This window comes from Pteropus alecto, unplaced genomic scaffold (assembly GCF_000325575.1).
Source record: "Pteropus alecto unplaced genomic scaffold, ASM32557v1 scaffold3, whole genome shotgun sequence".
Taxonomy (NCBI): Eukaryota; Metazoa; Chordata; class Mammalia; order Chiroptera; family Pteropodidae; genus Pteropus; species Pteropus alecto.
The window spans coordinates 40,572,161-40,593,965 of NW_006442484.1; the positions used below are offsets into that span (position 1 = coordinate 40,572,161).

At 35.4% G+C, this 21,805-nt stretch overlaps 1 protein-coding gene across 2 annotated transcripts in view; it reads right to left on the bottom strand.

Moving 5' to 3' along the window:
- ABCB11 (ATP binding cassette subfamily B member 11) overlaps positions 1 to 21,805 on the bottom strand; it is an 82,694-nt gene that overhangs the window by 8,217 nt on the left and 52,672 nt on the right. For both annotated transcript variants that reach the window (XM_006921165.1, XM_006921166.1), the window contains 7 exons: positions 21,584 to 21,686; positions 14,785 to 14,949; positions 9,943 to 10,047; positions 9,694 to 9,855; positions 3,868 to 4,071; positions 2,467 to 2,708; positions 39 to 195 (listed from right to left, as the gene is read on the bottom strand). In XM_006921165.1, the coding sequence (XP_006921227.1) occupies positions 39 to 195; positions 2,467 to 2,708; positions 3,868 to 4,071; positions 9,694 to 9,855; positions 9,943 to 10,047; positions 14,785 to 14,949; positions 21,584 to 21,686 (1,138 nt within the window). The remainder of the gene's footprint in view (positions 1 to 38; positions 196 to 2,466; positions 2,709 to 3,867; positions 4,072 to 9,693; positions 9,856 to 9,942; positions 10,048 to 14,784; positions 14,950 to 21,583; positions 21,687 to 21,805) is intronic.

A 21,805-nucleotide genomic window follows, 5' to 3' on the forward strand; every position in this document is an offset into this window, starting at 1 on the left:
CTCTCCCATTGCCCTCGTACCCCCATCCCAGTACTTACCCATCTTTCACCTGCACTACTGTATACATTGATTGGGGGTTGTCGGTCCAACAGTTGAAAAAAGCGTGCAGCTGATATTTTAGCTTTGGCATAATTCGGGGTGTAAGAGTAGGCTCTTCCAAAAGCTGTTGCACTCAGTACAACTGAAGAGATCACCCTGCAATCAAACAGACACCCAGGTGGAGAGGGGTGTTGTGTGGTTGGTGTGGCGGCCTATGAGGCAAGAGTTTGGGCATCCAGCCCTGGTTCTGCTTGGAAAGAAACTGAGTGGCCTAGGCAGATCACTTCAGGCTTGCCTGGAAATGTGGGGTTGGAGAGATGAGCAGTTTTCAAATTGCGTTTGTTCTATGAAGAAAGGGTGAGAAGAGGATTGAACAAGGATGGAGAGGGCCTCAGAATTCCAAACCCTGCTTCAACTACTATAGTCTCTTTTTAAAATTTTTCTTTAAAACTTCTTCAAAGAAAAAAAGAAAAAAGAAAGAGAAGAGGAGGGCTTGAAAGATCACCAGATTGGGTTGATGTTTTTTACAATGCTAACATTCTTTGAATCTATTATAAGTGTGTAAAAGAGAATAATTGGTGATATAAGCATCAATCTATCTGTGCCAAGCATATATGTAATTCATGCTTCAGACAGGATACAATCGCCTGTGTCCTTCTCCTTGGCCCAGTCTCTAACTGTTTTCAACATGCGAGTAATTAATGAGTGAATGAGTGATAAATGAAAGATAAACATGGTGAGAGATAGTTCTGTTGCCGTACAGACTATGATGCGAGATGCACCCTGCAATCTTGTCCGTCTGCTCTGCCATGCATAGATGGCCTGCCTCAGTGGTGGTAGCAGGGCAGTGTCTGTGTGTTTTACTCCTCAGTTCATAAGCAGAAATTGTTTTAGGCCAGACTTGCAAACCCAAAGATCTCCAGAAGCCCAATCCAAAGCTTAAAGCAATGAAAAGCAACTGGAATAAAATGGGAGATGGTGGAAGGTGATCTCTCGGTTTTTAAAGAGAAGCTCGAAATTGGGAGTTTTCTGTAGCCTCAGAATTTTTACATGTTGGCAAATAATTCTTCAAAAATCTTACATAAACTAAACGAGTCAACAGTTTGCGATTACTGAGTTTAGTAGCTCAAAAATGTCATAAATTTAGAAAATAAACTTTCCTGCTTGGGAAGAGTATAGCAGGGCAGGAGAAAAAATTTCTTCTATATTTCCAGAAGAAAGATCAAAGGCAGGAAGACAGAATTCATGACGAGTGAGAATGAACCCAGAATAACAGATTCTGTTGGCACCACTTTTCCTAATGCCCTCCAAGGCTTTCTCAGTCCATCTCCCCACAGCCCTCTAATGTTTCCCACCCCACCACACCACACCCACATACATGAGCACCAATCTCTTGGTGCCCTGACATACATAGGCTCTCACCTCTGGAAATGTGAGAAACTGGACTCAAAGTTAATCTTACTGGAACAGCAGATTCTGGCTATAAGAAAGAAAGATAATTCCCCTGAACTGGCTTTTGCTGTCTTTACCTAGGAGGAGTCAGCTGGAAACATGCCCTCTTTGCACAAAGTAGAATTCAGATAAGATAGTTCTGTGATCCACCTCAAATGGGCCTCTAGATTTTCTCAGCATTAACCAATATGGTAGACTGGTTAACCACTGATAAATGGTTAATCCATCCTATTAACTCTGTACACACTCCTTTGTAATATGACTTTTTTACCACTCTGTGATATTGTGATTTATAAAAAGAAACATGTATTTGGTCTTTGCCCAGCTGCTGGCTCAGAGCTCCTAAACCCTTGGAACTTCCTAAATCTAGAGTGATCAAGGAGTTCACCTCCAGGAAAGGGTAGGGCCCTGAGGGATCTGAGAGTGGTGGGGTGGGCTGCCTGTAGGACCAAGACCTTACTTAACCTGTGGGATCTGACACTCTCTCCAAGCAGATAATTTCAGAGGGAAGTTGAATGTAGACTTCCATCAGGTGTCAGGAGTGTTGTGAGTGTGAAAATAAAGGAGAAACACATATCAGATCCTTTCATCAAAAAGTAGATTCCATTTCTCTATTCTTTAAATCTGAGCTTGGTTGTGCGGTTTTCTTTGGCCAAAGACATATTAGAAAACGTGATGCATGCAGAGATTTAAAAAGTTCTTACACATTAGGTCTTGCTCTCATTTGTAATACCTAGAAGAAAATAAGCTCACCTACAAGAGAGGCCCTGTGGAGACAGAAGTGCACTCAGAAGCCTAAGTTGGTTCAGTCCAGAAGAACCACCCCCAAGAATCCACAGAATCTTGAGAAATAATAAATCCCAGCTGTTCAAGACACCAAGCTTGGGATGGTTCATTCAGCAGCAAAAGTGGCAAAAGCTAACAAAGTAATAGAACCAGTGCTGATCTTTTATGAGCTTGGCCAACAGTCCTCACCTGAACACGTAGCTGAAGTGGAGCCCCTCATTGGGGATTAAGTAACCTCCATATCTGTAGGAAGCAGAATTAGCAACAAACACTATGCACTGGGAAAAGCCAAAGCAGAATCCATAAATATTTGCTTTTCGAATGGCTGTCTTGAATGGTTTCTTCAGCTCCCTCTCAAACGCTTCAATAAACTGCCTCTCCTTTCCAATTCCAGCAACAGTGCGGATATTACTGATGGCTTCATTAGTAATCTGAAGAATGAAAAAGAGCAATAAAAGAGCAGAGATAACTACTTTCCTGACTTTTAAGCTGCTACATGGATTACATCTGGTGAAAATGGCAGAATGCAGTACAAATCAGAGATGAAGGCATCATCTGGGAACACAAAGAAGTTGCTGGAGACCAACTCAACTAGACATAAGACATTCCATCCGTTGAACTCAAGTTCTACTTAATACTAACATGGCTTTGTTGCCTCCACTTGTGGAAGAGAGAGGAAGGGAAAGGTACACGTGATTATCCTTGAAAGTTTTTAGCTTCTTTGTTGATTCATTTAAAATGTCTAAAATGGGATTTTTAGATGTCTTCTGAGACAAAAGATTGTTTAATAATATACATTTAGAATATTAGCTTCCATTTTCTTAAAAATTAATCTGACCAAATGTTATTTAAGATAAATTAAAATTAAGTGAAAGTTTACTTTAGTCTATACTATGAATTTGTATTTGTTTCAATCCATACTCTAGGATAAATAATTATTCTTTCTGAATTAGGATCTGATTCTAAAAAAAGACACAAAGGTGGGCTACTTTCAACCATTGGTAAGTGAAATCCTTTTAGTTTCTGCCTACTTACACAGTGTTCATTCCCTCTCTTATAAAAGACAAAACCTAAATTATAGTAAATTTGTTTAAAAAGTGAGGGTGTATACACGTGTGTGTGTGATTTCTTATACCTGATAAATGTCCATGCCATTGTCCCCTCATTTACCCCTGATAACCAGATATTAATTAGAACATACTTTGCAAAGCACAGAGCTAAAACCTGAGTGTATTTGAAACCTACACTATACCGCATGGTTCTATTTCAGGAAGACATTTGCTGCAAGTGTAGTAGACACTGAAGTGTGAAAATTAAAAGTGTGTCCCATTAAAAAGATGCTAACTCCTCTCTTTGTGGGCAGCACGCCCCCAAATTTGTTTATACCCACTCAACCTCTCCATCAGAGCTTTATTGTCACAACCTTTGGGCAGAGGCACATATGAAAAGAGCTAGTAGGAAGTTGCTGATCATAAATGTTTGTAGGCTGTCAGCTTTCTTAAGTCTCTTTGTACTACATACTCAATCTTAACAGTTTGTGTGACAGCCACCCAGCTGTTAGCAGTCTGAAAATTGCATCTGTAAGATTACCTGTCCTGCAGTCTCCAGAGCCTGCTTGTCTTGAGAGGCAAATCCTGTCAACATTCTGGTCTGAATGGCTCCTGATAAAGCCAAGAAAGGGAGGAAACACACTACGACCAGGCTTAGCTTCCAGCTAAAGAAGAAGGCAATGATCATGGCCACTGTGATGTTAGTGAAGGAATTGACCATCATCCCAATTTGAGAGCCGGCAGCCTGCAAGTCAAAAGCAATCAATCAACCTCATGCTCACAATCTTTTTTTTTTACCAAGTATCATTTTTTTAACTGAATATTGAAGGCTATCTTACCCTAAAAAAAAAAATAGGTTTTTAAAAATTGTTATGATAAAATATATATAACATTTATTTTTTTAGCCATTTGTAAGTGTACAATTCAGTGGTATTAAATACATTCCCAGTGTTGGGTAATCACCAACACCATCTATACCCAAAACCTTTTCATTATCCCCAACAAAAAGTCTGTGCCTATTAAAAAATAATCCTCCATGGATGTGGTGTACAGCATAGGGAATATAGCCAATAATATTGTAATAACATTGTATGGTGTCAGGTGGTTGCTAACATATTATGGTGATCATTTCTTTAGGTATATAAATGTTGAATAACTATGGTGTACACCTGAAACTATACAATGCTGTATGTGAGCTATATTTTAATAAAAATCTTTTTAAAAAATCCCCCTTCTTCCCTCTCTCCATCCTGATAATCTTTGTTCTACTTTCTGTCTTTATAATTTGTCTAGTCTAGATACCTCATATAAGTGGAATCATAGAATATCTTTCTGTGTCTAGCTTATTTTACTAATCATAATGTTTTCAAGGTCCATTTGTGCTGTAGCATAATTAGAATTTTATCTCTTTTTATTTGAATTGAAGCACAGTTGACATACAATATTATATTAGTTTCAGGTGTACAACACAGTGATTTAACATTTAAATCATTTACAAAATGATCACCATAAGTCTAGTAACCATCTGTCACCATACAAAGTAATTACAGTATCATTGACTATATTCCCTATGCTGTACATTACATCTCTGTGACTTATTTATTTTATAACCGAAAGTTTGCACCTCTTAATTCCTTTCATCTATTTTACCCATTCCCCTACCCCGCTCACCTCTGGCAACCATCGGTTTGTTCTCTGTATCTATGAATCTGTCTCTGTTTTGTTTGTTTGTTCATTTGTTTTGCTTTTTAGATTTCACATATAAGTGAAATCATATGGTATTTTTCTTTCTCTGTCTGACTTATTTCACTTAGCATAATACCCTTCATTTTGTCATAAATAGCAAGATTTCATTCCTTTTTATGGCTGAGTAATATTTACATATATATCACATCTGCTTTATCCATTCACTTGTTAATGGATGCTTAGGCTGCTTCCATATCTTGGCTATTGTAAATAATGCTGCAATGAACATAAGGGTGCATATATCTTTTCGAATTAGTGTTTTCTTTTTCTTTGGATAAATACCAAGAAGTAGAATTTCTGGATCATTCCTTTTAAAGCTGAATAATATTTGGTTGCATGTATAATATGTATATGCCATATTTTATTTATCCATTCATCTGTTGATAAACACTTGGGCATTTTCACCTTTTGGCTGCAATGAATAATGCTGCTATGAACACTGGTGTACAAATATCTGTTTGCGTTCCTGCTTTCAATTCTTTTGAATATAATTCTTTTGGGAATAGAATTACTGGGTCATATGGTAGTTCTATATTTAAAAAGGTAGATTCTTTTAAATAATGAGCTCCTGTAATGCATTTGAAGGTTGGATCAATAAAAGTCCATTTTATTCACAGCTTCTTGGAAACTCGTCTGTTGACTAATCTCATTTCATGGGTGTCACAGCTGGAGCAGTCAGTGTGAGATTAATTCAGCCCTAAGCATGGGCGGCATGTTGTCAGGTATCTATGCATTTGGCTTGCTTGAAAATACCCAGGCATTGGCCTTATGGTAATATTACTTATTATTCAGTGAAGATTGATGTTCGCTCTATAATTACAGTTTTGAAGTTCATACAAGACCATTATAAGATACTGCTTTCTCACTGAAGTTAGCCTGCTCACTGGTAAAAAGTTACATGCTACCTTAATACATAGCTGTTTAATCAACACAGATGGACAAAATAGACTTAATGCTAATATGGGTGAAGACTGGACCACTGTGGTAATTATTATCTATGCTAATCAAAAGCATTTGATGGTTCCAAGCCTTCATTTCAATTGCAGCTATGCAAATGTGGCCAAAGGTTGGTGCCTTCTGTGTAGAAAACACTTGGGTGGGTACAACAACATGACTATCTGTCAAAATTAAAGAGACTTCAGCATTATTTAAGACAAAGAACATAAAATAACCAAAGATAAGATATTAAGTAACCATAAATGCTAAGAATAATCTGCATCTTCATACTATATTGAAGACTCAAATGGAATAGATCCTCTGTGGTCCAAAGAATTCCTATGTGTTGGTACTTACTCCCTTAAAGACAGGAGGAAAATCTAAATTAAGAATTTCTTATTTCAACACCTATGTTCATAGCAGCATTATCCACAATAGTGAAATGCCCATCTATGGATGAATGGATAAACAAAAATTGGTGTATACACACAATAGTATATTATTCAACCTTAAAAATAAAATGAAATTCTGACACATTCTACAATGTAGATGTATCTTGAGGACGTTAAGCTAAGTGAAACAGGCCAATCACAAAAGGACAAATTTTGTATGATTTTACTTATATGAATTTTCTAGAATAGTCAAATTCATAGAGACAGAGTAGATTGGTGGTTATTCAAGGGTGGAGAGAGGGGGCAATGGGAAGTTGTTATTTAATGGGTACAGAGTTTCTATTTGGAATGATGAAAAAGTTCTGAATATAGTGGGGATGGTTGCATATCAACATGAATGTACTTAATGCCACAGAATTGTACACTTGAAGTTATTAAACCAATAAATTTTATGTTATGTAGATCGTACCACAATTTCTTTTACAAGAATTTCTGGTTGGCAAAGAGTATCAGCCATTATAGAGTTTTGAAAAACAGTTCAGGTTTTATTTTGGGATTATTATTTTGTTTCCTTTTACATTTTGTTCAATTTATACTTAAAAATATTTTAAAAGTAATGATACCTAAGACACATAATAGAATACATGCACAATAATATATATAAACATTTATTTATTTTTACAAAAAAAGGGATCATACTCTGCATGTTACATTGTACTTCTATATTTTTCACTTAGTATAGCATAACCATCCCTCCAGATCATAATATGTAATACTTTGAAAAATAGCTGCCTAATATTCTTTAGTACAAATGTATCATAATTTGTTCAACCATTTTCCTATTGGTGAATATTCAAGATGTTTCCAGGAAATTTTATTAATTTTTTGAACAATATAAAAAATATCCTTGAATGCACATTGTCACACTATAGGAAAGGATTTACTAATATGTGAATTTTGCTCAGGGGGTTTTACCTACCTGAATACTCTCTAAAAAATGTTGAAAGAATTCATACTGTGTAAGTGGCAGTTTCTCCTCATTTTCAAAAATACAGGACATTATTATACATGATAGTTTTTATTGAGTTGATAGGTGGAAAATGGCATCTCATTAATTTATTAGAATTGCTCTATTAATGAAGTTGAATGATTCTTCATTGGTTATTTGTCCTCTTACATTTCTTTTTTTGGTGCGGGGAGGAGTGCCTGTCCATATACTGATTTTTTAAACTTTTTTATTACTTGATTTTTGTTCTCTTATCAAATTTAGGAGTACTGTACATATTAGAGTATTAGGTATATTAATCTGTGATATAAATATTTATCTAGTTTGTCATTTGTTTATACAAAAGTTATAAATTTTTATGTAGCCCAACAAGTATACTTTACGGTTTTCTATTTTCCTTGAGAGAATCAAAAAAAAATTTTTGAAGAAGTCAAGATAATTTTAAAGTACACTTAGAATAATTAATGTCCAGGAATAGATAAGGGAAAATTTTTGAAGGGAAAAATTACTATGCAGAGATCTACCTTACCAGATAACAAAAATGTATCATAAAATTATAATAATTAAAACTATAAAGTTCTGGTATAGAATAAATGAAATTGATCAATGAAAGAGAATAAAGAATACCCACGTCATAGTTCTAAGTGTACTTGGGAAGTCAATATTCACAATGGGCAAAAGGATTCAAATCAATGGAAAATGGAATCTACATTAAATATTTTTGGAATATTTTCTACCCAACTTGAAAGGGAAAAAAAATCAAATTTCTATACCACACTGATACTAAAATAAATTTGACCTGAATTAGTAATTTCATTTTTAAATAGTTCATTCGAAAAACTCTTAAAACTGTTTTTTAAAGGATAAGTAAAATTTTTATAAGATGATTAGCTGTTAATATCTGAATTCTAGTGAAAGCAAATAATCTTTAAAAGTCTCTTGCAGACTGAGGGACACAAGAATAGAAGAGGTAAGATTATGGTTTATTTATTTAACCTAAATTCAACAATAAGGTGAACTAGACACTAGAATGCTCAGGTGATAAGAGTGAAATTGGTATCGACTTTCTTTAAGCAGTAAGACAAGGCATAGTAAAAGTTTTAAAAATTATTTTACTCTGAGTATAATCCAATAATTACATTTGAGAACTAAAAAAATAATAATAAAGGATGTGCCACTCTTGACATAAAATGATACAGATTGCTTACAAGGGAGAAAAGCAGGGGAAATTTTAAATAGGGAATTCTTTAAGAAATGATCATACATTAAAATGATGAATTTTGCAGTCATTAATAATCTATTGTAGAAGAATAATGACCAAAAATTAGCTCATATCAGATCGTTTTAGGGAAAAAATGAAAGATTACAAAGTAATTCTAATGTGACCCAAAGTCTGTAGGAAACACATGTGTACATAGAAAAAGCCTAGAAGAACCAATAAGGATTTTCCTTTGAGTCAGAGAATTCCATGTTCCTTTGAAATTCTCCTGTAGCATTGTCCATATTTTTGGTTGAACTTGTAGTGGTCAAGAAATACAGCACATCAACCCAAAGAGTCTTTCTTCCAAGAACATCACAAAAAATCATTATTTTTCTTTTCTTTTCTTTTTACATTCTCATAGAAAGTGAATACAGGTGCTGAGACGCAAACTTGACTCTGGTCACTTTAATCTAAATGCCTGGTTTTATAAAGGTGTAATTATACATGTAAGTCCCCTGAACAAGGCTGCAGGTTCTGGGGTTTAAAAACCACGGCTTAGTCTCCCTTAGTCAGCAAGACAGCTCTTTGAAGTTCAAGATTCTAGGTAGCAATCATTTACTTCTTTCCCTCAATTTCCTGACTGAGCTGCTCAGAACAGCTTCTCTTTACCTAAGACTAACTAGACCCTGGACACGGAGGTAAGGAAAGCTGTTTCCACACACTCTTTGCTTCCACCTTCTAGGGAGTGCTATTAAGTCTTGTGAAATCTGAGCCTCTGAGCCTAAAAATGATGAGAGAGGAATCTCGGGAGAGTTCTTAATCGCTCGACTCAGAAGAAATCCACATTCCCAATATATTTTGATTTATGCCATAACAATGATTCTGGTCACTGCCTCTGAGACACTGTTCATTTTAGGTGATGTTCGTCAGCATTGGAAAGGGGAGGCAATGTGCTTCTTGGATATCCCAATCCCATGGGATTCTATTCCATAGAAAATATACTGGTGATTATCTGAAGGCACAAAAGAAAGTCTATCCCAGTTACACCAACCCTAGAACACACCCTCCACCCTACCCATAGCTTACCCCTTGAACTTGGGAAGCATCTGTAGCAAGCCTTGTTGTCAGTGCTCCAGGGCTATTTCTGAGATCATCAAACCAGCCAATGTTTTGCCCTAATATTGCTCTGAAACCAAATTTACGTAGCCTTTTTGTGAGGAGTTCCCCAGATTTAGCAAAAGCATATCCCTAAAATGTAAAGGAGTCTTTAGTAATAATTTAATATGAAAAGGAGAGAAATAGCTAAATCACTTATTTAAAAACAAAATTCCTTACCTGCAGAAATTGAGTGCAAAGAGATACACAGCCCATTGCTACAAAGAGAAGGCACACATCATGGATCTGTGACCTTTGTTCTTCTTTATCAAGAAGTGAAAAAGTCTTTGCAAGACAGTAAGCAAGAAAGGAACTTTATTATAACAACAGCAAAAAAAAAATTGACTATGTCTAAAAGAAATTTGTCTTAAGCATTGGGTTAATAACAGTTTCACTTTAAACATACTCTGAACATGTGTATTTTAATTCCTCATGGAGAAAGAAGCCTGGAGAATGAAAACCAATGGTTATGATTTACAGAATTTTTAAAATTTAAAAATTTTTTAAATTTTTAAAACTTTTTCAATTACAGTTGACATACAATATTATAATTATTAGTTTCAGGTGCACAACACAGTGATTAGACATTTATGCAGAATTTTTGTCTTGTTTCTTTGCCTTTTGTAGGCAATTGTGTTGGCTTTCCTTTGATACAGATGAAATATATGATGAATGCCTCAAATTCTTTATGTAATAAGGCAAAGGGGAAAAAAAAGGAAGAAAGGATGGAAGGAAGGACGGAAGGAAGGACGGAAGGAAGGACGGAAGGAAGGAAGGAAGGAAGGAAGGAAGGAAGGAAGGAAGGGAGGAAAGAAGGAAGGTAGGTCCTTATACTGGGAAAGAAGGAAGGAAGGAAGGAAGGAAGGAAGGAAGGAAGGAAGGAAGGAAGGAAGAGAGGAGGGAGGAAGGAACTTGAGAATCTGAGAATGTTTTCTGGGACAAAAGTCAAAGTATTATGTCTTTCTCCAATAATAGATGGTATAAACATAATTTTCCCACTCAGTACACCTTTCCTGTTATCAGTTTTATATATATGTTAATATATATTAACATAAAAAAGCAACTAACTACGAAGCATTGACTATAATTGGCTTAGAAGAGAAAATAGTTTCCATCCATCTGAGGCTGAAGTTGTTGCCTCTCAATCATCAGAAGCTGAAAACATTCTCCTCAAAAAACTATGGAAATTGTGAATGGGTTTTTTTAGCCTATAATAAGTAGTAAATTATACTCATAAGTATGTTCTGAACTTACAGACATATGCCCAAGTAAGCGATTGGAGATCGAACTGTTGCAATACGAAAATGGAAAGAACTGCATATTCTAATGATATTATCCTACAGTAATATGGATTTTATGTACAACAAAACCTTCCTAATTTAGACTAAATGAGGGAATGGTGAGAGTTCAGAAAAAAAATATACATTATAGAGCTATACAGTAAATCCTTATTTATTGTTCTGAGTTAATTAGACCAATGCCAACAAGCAGTTGCTCAAAGGAAACTATTCAATAAATATTTGAGTGCCTGCTATATGCCAAATAAGTCCCTTGAAAACAACATAAACTACTCTATTTATGAATTCTTTTTTGCAAAGCAAAAGTAATATTCAAATTATCACAAATTCCAAAGTAGAAAGAAGGGTTCTATATTAATAAGATTTACTGTTTCGAGGATAGAGTTTCTCGAGCCTTCATGGTTCTGAATACAGGTAAAAATGGGTTCAGAAGTCATCATTCTTCCCAGCATATAATAACTCACATTTTTAATTTACACAGTTTAAAAATCTGTACTTAAATACATTTAATACTTAAAGATGTATTTCAATTTGGTTTTAAAAAGCACTATAAAATCCCCTGTAACCCCAAACTGTGAAGCCACAATTTCCATTCTCCCTAAGGTCAACCGCTTATTACAATCATGAACTAGAGAACTGCAGATTAGCTGGTTCAGCTTTTATTTTGTAGACGAAATATGTGGCCATTGTTAAATCCACACAGCTGTCCAGTTCAAGATTGAACATCTACCTTTCCATTATCTTTTTTTGAAAAAATTCTGTTCTATAAGGTCTTTGTACTTTCTTGTTAAAATTCAACCCAAAGCGCTACCCATCAATAGGTTCCTCTGTTCTTAAACTAGCTGTAGTTTGAGCATACATCGGTGTCATTTTGATAATTGTAACTTTAAGGAGAAAACAAACATTCATTAAACTCTTACTATTTGCCAAATGCCAAAAATGTTAATTAACCTAATTTAACTTAAGTGAGGATTTCCTTAAATTAGGATTCTTAAAACAACCCGGTGAGGTAGATTTTCTTGCCCCACATTACAGATGAGGAAAGTAAGCCTCATCAAGGGGAAGCCACTTGCCCAAACGCACACAGAGAATACAGAACAGAAATCTACTACAAATTCAGGGCTGGCCGGCTCCACAATTCATGCTTTTTCCTAGCATGCTACATCCAAATTGCTGTGCTTAGAACAGTTGGCACATGTTTCAATTCAAATAGACCTAGGAATTTGAATCAGATAAATTATGCTTTACATGTATATTGAGGCTTCACTAGATTAGCAACCAGGCTACTAATAGTGTCCAACCATTTGCTAAGTCCATGTTCCAAACCGTGGTCTCAGTACACTAAATGTGAAAATTGTGCCTTTTAGGTATGTCAGAATGAAAACAGTGCAATTAAAAACAGACTATTATCTGACTCATGATTATACCCTATGAGATGAAAGCATCATTAACCTACTGATGAATATGCAACAATTTGCTGAAAGACAAACAGAAACAATGTTCTTTATCAGAGAGAAAAATCATAATGTATTTGGCATCATTCTTTTAGCAAATATAACCCTGTGAGAATATTAACCATGAGCAGACTTTGGATTTCACCAACTAGATCCTGCTTCTTTGGTTTTGTAGCCTTTAAGTGAAAAGCTAAATTGCTTGGGTTAAGTTTTCCCTAGGATTCCTGGTTGTGACCAGGAGAATTACAGAAAATATTCTCACTACCAATAACCAGTGGGTGCTCTAGGAGGATAGGGGTCATAGATAAATATCAAGTTTTTTCTGACTTGGCCATTTCAAAGACTACTAGAGCTGGAAGGTATCTTAGAAGTTATCTTTGTCAATCCTTCCTTTTATACTTAAGGCCCAGAGAAGTGGTGTGATGTAACCCCATGGCATACAGTACTTGATACATTACTAGCAGAGCCAGTTTAAAAAAACAAAAACAAGCAAATAAAAAACCCACATCTCCTGACAGGGAATCCAGGACTCTTTCCACAGCAGCTCATAGACAGGACAAAGCTGGCTGAGTATATTTCTTACTCTGCTTTTATAAGATAGAAAAAGATGATGGGCAAAGACTATGACCTCCTGGATTTATTTTAAAAGCAAACATCTAGAGCATAGTCTTGGGTCTTTACGGATCCAGCCCTATCCCCTATACCTTCTACATCTACATCTACTCAGTACAGTGCATTCCCAGAGCCTCTCCCTACTAGAATGTCAGATTCATGACAGCAAGGAGGGGCTTTGATTTTTGTATTCACCACTCTGTTGCCAACATCAGCAACAATACTTGGTGAACAATAAGTATTTGTTGAATGATGAGTGAATTTTTTGTTTAATGTCTGTCTTCCTCAGAGACTTGAAACTCCATTAAGGAAGACACCAAGACTGATAACTGCATTCCCAATTTCCTAACACTGTGCCTAGGAGTGATAATCAACAAATATCCCTTGAGTGAACAAACAAACATTCCTATTATTTTAGAATATTATACTTACTAGACATTAAAGAATATAAATTAATTATTTAAAAGATTTTTCAGCATAAAGATTTTTCCATCACCAGAAATTAAATTTACCAGAGTCCTTGTGTTTCTAATACCCTTTCTCTCTGAAATGAACATGATTTCCTCAGTTACCACAAGGGGGCAGTGCGAAAATGGAAGCCACAGCTGCGGCCCTCCCTACACAATTGACTTGGACTGTGTCCGTGGACTCTACCAGTCTTTCTGTACAACTTATGCCGGTGGGGTCATTTTTCTGTGCTGACAAATCCTTGAGGCTAGTCTTCAGAAAGACTGAGTTCTAGACCTGGCCCCACCACCTAATGCATATGTTACCTTGAACAAATTAATAAAGTTCTCTACATTCTAGGTTTGCCACCCTGTTGACCTCACATGGTACATGTGTATAAATTTCAACTAAGAAAATTTCATAGCATTTTGATAAATAATTTTGCAATGATAAGGTTTAATTAGAACCTGACTCTGTAGTCACACTATCTGGATTTGACTCCCAGATCCATCACTTGCTATCCTAAGTTCTCTATGCTTTAGTTTGCTCCTTTGTAAAATGGGAACAATAAGAATACCTACCGCAGATGGTTATTAGATAAGTTTAGTGAACTATTATATATAAAATACTTAGTATCTAATTTATGTTTGTAGTTATTATTATTACTTATAGCAATGAAGTCAGATGGTGACTATCAAAACTCTTAGGAAGTAAAAAAATTGAAAATAAAATTTTTTCTCATGCCTTATTTTACTTCTGTCTTCTTTTTCTGTTTCCTCTCCACTGCCCCATTTCAATGATGCAATCAGCAGGAGAGCAGAGAATTATACAACATGCAGTGACACCTGCTATTATAAATCAAACTTTGTACCTCAGCTGCTCAGCAGAATCAAAATAGCCCTAAAATCCTTTTATATTATTCAACAAAACTGCTTTGCATTCTGATTTGGTTTGCATATAGGTAAATTGCCCTCTTCTAACGCTAAATTTGCAGCCTTAGTGAAGTTTTTTACAGACCGTATGAATATCCTGCCAGCCCAAATGACAATGCCTGGCTTTGTCTTCTTACCTTGTGTGTGATAGAGACTTGAGGTGTTTTTAATCCTTTAGAGATGAGGGGAAAAAGCTAAATACATTAAAGTAAATGACAATATCCACTGACAGAAGAACGAAGGGCGAGGAGAATAAAGCTAGGCCAGCTGTTTGCTTACCCCAAGAATCTGGCTGAATAAAAAGGCATAGAGGGGTGTGACTGCTCCATTGACAGCAGCACCCACTGCCCCTACCAGCATGTAGGGCCATTCATGAGCATTGAATTTCAGAATCCTCCTAACTGGAGCAGGTTCAATTTCTTCTTCCACAGGAATGTCCTTTCCCTTGAGGGGAAAAAGGGTTTCATTAATCATCCAAATATACACTCATTTTTGCATATACTCTCTTTTGTACAGCATACCCTTTGGCCTTCACAGACATAAGACTCATCGTTTGATTGGTTATGAGTGACCTCAAAGATCTATGAGATGTGGTGATGTGTTATTTTGTGAGGAATGATTTTGAATTTCTTGAGACCTTGCTATCACCAGAAGGGAGGAGCCTGGAGGAGCCTAAAAGTGAGCTTATAGTTTTCATTTTACAGTTACATACATTATAACTCTCGGAGAATAAACAATACGTTAAATCTTTGAGAAAAAGAAACCCCTAATTTAAATGCCAAAGCTCTATAATCTAGTAACTGAGTAAAGCTCTAAGGCAAGCCAGTGTATCTGAAATGAGTCAAAATAACTTTTTAAATTTGTTAAGTTGTGTCAACAGTTATCATTTACATGTTTTCTGTAAGGTTTTCCTTAATTAGTGCCCAAAAGTAAATTGCAACCCATTTGGATTTCTAAATTCCACACTTTCTTCACAAGGAGTAATAATTATTTCAATATTTTCCTATTCTGATCTCTTTATTTGCCATTAAAGTGTCAGAACTAGCAAATTTTTATCCTCTTGAAGGCAAGTATATTCAGAACCTTATTATTTTTCCTTACTATAGATATTACTCAGTGCTTAGTCTTAAGCCCATTTATTCAAAACTTTGTTAAATTTATTACCCACTTTGTTTGAGAAAGGATTTTAGGTGGCTTATGTAGATCTGTATTGATTTATTTTTTTTTTACTTTTTCTATTAAATATGCTACAATATCTATTGTACAAAACTACTAATTAGCATTCTCTAATTTGCCCTTCAGGCAGCTGAATGTCAGAAACATACAACAGCAAGAACTTTAAATATTTTGCTTACAAAGTCAAAGACCACATTACCAATTTCATTTAAATATAAGCCTGGTGTCATGTTTGTGTCATCATAGTTGCAAGCCAGATAGAATACAGAAAAGCAACTCAGCTGCAGATGGATATTAGTGCCTCCATTTCAAGTTCTCTCTTGGCCTGCCCTCAGCACTTGTACTTGTCATGACTACTTACTCCTGTAGCAAATACTTCTGTTCAATGATGTTATCTCTGACTGCTTACTAACCCAAGGAATCAATGCCAGAGAAAAAGAAAGAAACCTAAGAAAGTGTAAATGGAACAGGCATAGAAAGAATGGGGTTCTTGGATGAGCTCCACACAGCCACCAATGGAATATTTTAGCTCTTTAGCTCTTTGGGGCTTAGTTACAGGATCCTCAAAATGAGAGAGTTGAACTAAATTGTTTTGGGTAGGCAATTTTCTATGAGTCTCTCATGTTTCTGTACATCTTGTGAACAGATGCATTGAGTACCTTTGTTCAGACTATTTTTTCAAGGATGTTTGTATAGAAAATAGCCTTGGAGAACACAGATGGTATCTCCATCCCAAGAAAAAGGCAGATGTGCTTACTGCTCATTATAAAAGAGTCAGGCTACTCAAGCCTGGGATTCCTCTCCTGTAACAACCTGCCCCCACTTCCTTTACTAGTATCATCTGGCCCTCTTTGCATCAACTTATAACAAGCGGGGGTTCTGTTGAGGAACCAGTGTAAATGCTGTACTGTGGCTACTGCTATTGCTGTGAATAATAAAGTCTTTTGTCTCTGACTCAGGGTCGTCATGTATTCTGCCAGCATTCCTGACATAGGTTAACTTGATAACTTGCAGTAGAGTAAAATTATCAGATCCTTTACATTTCTAGACAGTACTGGTGTCCAGATCTGGATGCATACTAGATTCATGTAGGTCTATGATTAACAGTACAGATTCCTGGGTCTAATGGCCAGAAATTCTAATTTAGTGAGCATAAGTGTGCATTTGTGTTTTAAAAAAATTTTCCTGAGGTAAGTCTGGAGACAAAACCTATTTTGTGAGATCATCATCAGTACTGTTTAGATCTCCAAGACTCCTTCCAGCGCTAAATGTCTAGGATTCCATGATTATACACTTTGAAAGTATCAGCTCTACTATACCATCTTGGAATATTGAACTCCAACGTTTCCTGGAACCACTACCCCACAAGATGGTCTACCCATGGCCTTGCATGACAGATTTCCCTGGCTTTCTGATACCTGAAGGTATCCCCAACCCTAAAAAACTATACTTAAGACATTTAAAAGCAATGCTATGTTAACTTTTGTCTAGTAGCTCTCATGCCAATATTAACTAACAAAAAGCAAAAATTAATTAATTTGAATAATTTTCTTTTGTCTGCTTTTACTAAAAATTTGACTTTAAAGGAAACTGTTCCTTAACCACAAAAAGATGTGGCTATTAAGATTGAATGATGCAAAAACCAGGAAATCTGTCCCCAAGTAATTGACTTTTGATTGACTTTCATTTAATATAGCAAACAGAATACTAGAAGAAAAAATAAAACAAAATATAATTAAAGTCATTATATACAGAACATTTTTCTCTCTAATTTTGCAAAGCTAAAGATAAATTTATTCATCTAAAAAAAGCTAAAAGATGAATCAAGATGAATAAAGATTGATAAATTCACAGCAAACCAGTAACTCAGAGATGAAATTATGTATGTGTTTCCTCACTACAGAGTTCCTGCCTCTATTGTAGCAATGTCAAGTTACACAATGCTCAACCATTTATCATAGGTAAAGAAATATCCTGCCAGCAACTTCAGTGCATGAAGGACAGTTACTCTCATTCATCTTTGCTTCCCTAACACAATACCCAGCACATAATAGGTGTTCAATCAATGTTTATTAGATAAAGAATGAATGAAGCTTTTATGTTGATGGTGCATACATGCAACAAAACATTTACTTTAAAAAATACTGATTATATACCTACTAGATGGTTCAATGCTAGACACTGAGCTTTTCCTAGTTACCCCTTCCGTTTTCTTATATACGTTAGGTGAAAATAAAACTTACTTAAATTTTGTGTCCCGCTTTCTACATTTTGTTACAATCCATTGGAATCTCCTGCCTTGAAAATGACTTTAAGATTTGATGATACGAAATGTAACTATGACAACAGAGCAGAGATTCTTCAAATGAATAAATACCGACAGTCATTTTTATGGCTCCTGTCTCTGTCCTCTCTTTTAACCAAATGCCTAAACACTATCTTATAAGTTAGCTTATAAGATAGCTAATGGTGAAGTGATAGGTTTCTAATATTTAACTCTTTAGGGGAGCAGGATTTTACCACCCCAAAATATATTTCTTTGGTGTGAGGATTATTTTTCGCTGATTATTTTTAAGAAACAAAAGACTCAGGAGTGGCTTCTTATCTTCCCCCTTAACTGCCTAAAAGAATTTGGATAGATGGCCTGTTCCAGAATGGGAGATGTCAGCAGAGATAACTACAAAGATTATGAGCTAGGTGTGGTAGACTGGGGGGAATTTAGTAAGGCCTGCTTATTAAAGTTCTCCGTGTCCCTTTGTCTCTGCATTGCATAGCAAACATTTACTTTTCCCATCTTCCTGTGAATTGCTTTTCTGTTCTTTGAAGTCCCAGATCTCTACTCCCTTCCCCTCAGCTCTGAATAACACCTAAGGCTCAATTGTCTGATTGTCTTTGGGCCTCATATTCTTATGGAGCCTCCATATGTTTGAAATTAAACCTGATTTTGCTCCTGCTAATCTGTCTCTTGTCAATTTAATTCTTAGACCAGCCCAAAGAAACAAGAGGGGTAGAGGGGAATTCTTCTTCTCCAGCAGTTGGTGCAGTTGGCGGGATCTTCACCAACTGGAAACTGCCTGCTCCAGGGACTGCTGCAGCTGAGAGATCCTGGGACCTCTGACAAGAGCCGGCAGAAGGTACGCATTCTTACCACGTCAGCCTCCTTGACCTCTGTTGTGGGGTCTGGTGGACGCTAAAGTGGTAAGAGTCCTTTTTCTTTGACCAGCCAAAAGAACAGACCTTAGTTTTATTTCATATATATGCCATCTTGTTTTTTAGTCAGTATCCCTAAAAGAGATGCCTAGATAGCAGAGACTGAAACTTCTAGCGTGCTTCTAGGTTTCCCCTTATCCTAGACTGAATTTTATCAGCATTACCACTAAGATCGGACCCCATTAATAGGAGCCAAAAGTACAGCTTAGAGAGTAAGGAGAAATGAGCTGTTGTCTTAGGTCTGTCACCAGCTAACTGTGAGACCTTGAGTCAGACATGCTACTTAGAGTTTGGAAGCACAGACTTCTTAGGACCCATCTCTTCTAAGTTTTCAGAGTCAAAACTCTAAGAGACCACAAGGTGGAGATAACTCCTTTATGTAAGTAAACCTTTTACATTGTGACATAAGATAGAACATTTCCCAATTAACAGAAGGTAAGGCTAGAGCTTCTATATCAAGATGAGAAAAGGGAAGAATTTCACCAGTGCTTGGGCTTGCAGAATTTAGTTAACTATTAAATACTTTAAAATTTACTGGGATTAGAAATTCTATAAGTTAAAATTTATTAACCACAATTCTACTGTTTCCTTTTTAAAATACTGAATTCTTTAAATCTAAAAGACTAATATAATTATCATACGAGCAAGCAGTGTTAACAGAAGCATAAGATCTTTTGGTTTTGGAGCTTTGGCAAAATCACATTGGCTTCCCTGTTATTTTCTTCCTCCTTCCTTTCCCTTAACTAGAGAATAAATTGGCATCTTTTTTAATTACACTGGTTAACATTTGAGTTTAATTGTTCCATTCTAATTTACAATGCTAATGAGTAGAATATTATATGGAGCATTTTTATTTCTCTAAAACTAATCTCTATATTTAATTTAGTTTCCTTTTATTTAGATGACTCTCTTCTGAGTTTTTCCTGCATCATAAGAACTCCTTAGATATCTGAACCCCAGGTCTCCAGGGAATCTGATTGTGCTCTGCGACTATGCTGGGCCATCTACCACCCTGAACAATAACAACAATAAAATCAGGTATTTTTTCCTTCCTTTCTAACTCTCTTGCTTTTATTGTCAAATGTTTACTCAGCAACTAGGAAAACAGACACATAAAAATGCAAAAATTGAATATGATTGGCACTGCTTTGTTTGAAATTTCGGTGTAATGTATGGCTTTTTTTCTCTTGAAGTTCTATTAAATGCTTGGCATGTTTCTTGTATTTATTAGTGGCAGCACCATAAACATAAATGAAATACCTATTTCTAGAACAAAAAGAGGACTTGAGTCCTTATTGGCAAAATGCACTAAGCAATTATGCTTGTTAAATGTTTTCTGTGATTCACTCTGCTGCACCTGAGAAAAAGTGTTCTATGAAATTTATTTAAAATGACTCTATTAAGTAGTGGGACCTCGATTTAGTCATTATTAATACATTGAAACCAACAGAGAGCCTTAATAATTCTTCTATCTTCGTCATAAGATCATAAGTAGTAATGAACTTTATTCCAAATGGTCATTATGAACCAATGTTTATAATTACTTCCAAAATGGATTGTTGTGTTGAAAATTTTAAGATAATTTGAAATTACATTATATCATACATAATGAATGTGCTTGTAATTAAAATATTCTTTGACTTGCTTTGATAAATATTATGGTTTATGTTTTATTTTATTGTATAACTTCAATTTTTTATACTAGTTTTAAAATCTTCTATGTCCTACTAGGTACAAGGCATTGAGCTAGGTGCCCGACTTGATATAAACACAAATGATATATAATCACTAACTTTAAAAAGCTTGTAATTTAGTAAGGGGATAAGACAACATGACCACAAATAAAGCTCAGTAAGAAAATTGCCATGAAAACATTCAAGTGAAGAGTAATGAGGGATCAAAAGTGAGAGTGTCAAGGCTGAAGCATAAAGTGCAATGTTTAAAAAAGGCTTTGAAGAGGAGGATGGTCATCTTATGTGACCACAACAGCTTTGGATACATGCATCCTGATGAAGAAAGTTTTGTATTGCTATGTGTTGATTCCTCTCTTTCATTTTTGTGTTGTTTTAAATTATGTTAAAATTAATAGAGTTGATTAGTTACTACAGATGGTAACTAGACTTAAAATAGGGATCCTTTTGTAAGATATGTAAATGTCAAATCGCTATTATGTACATCTAAAACCGATAGGATATTTTATGTCAATTATATGTCAATTAAAAAAATGTGATAATTTGTATAAGGCTAGCTTTATCAAACACTTTTGGTGATCAAACACTTTTGGCAAGGTTATTACAATTTAAAAAAGAGTTTTAAAGATTTTTAGAAAAAATGTTTTCAGATATTCGTAAAAACTTTAAAATAACATGTACATAATCAAATAATCTGCTAAGTACATGTAATTTGCCTATGTTTATTAGAATAGTATGTCTAAGAACTATTAAATAACCTTTAATACTCTAGTTTTAGTTACCATGTATTCTTAAAAGTAATTAATTAATGTTTGTTTCTTCAAAAATATTGTGTAAAATTTAGAGTTTCCATCAGACCCTAATGTGTTCTCCCATTTAGTCTGACTTAGTGAAATACTACTCGATATAGGCCTTGAAAACTCATATTCTATCTTTAAAGGGCATACAGTAGTCCCCAGGAGAGACTTCTTCCATTTCCCCATGAGAGATTGGTATCTGACCTTTCTGTCTTCTTCATAAGTAGATTTATGATTTACAACAGCTAATGGAGATTCATGTACCAGGTAAGAAAGCTGAGACTTGGAGCGTTGCCGGATGGAAGCTCTGTAAATAAACAAAAAGATGAAAGAGTCTGTAGATTGTGGGCAGATTGGAACAGGACTCAACTGGTATCCAAGTTTACAAGTGTCAAATAAACAGAAATGTTTGCCAGGTCACATGGT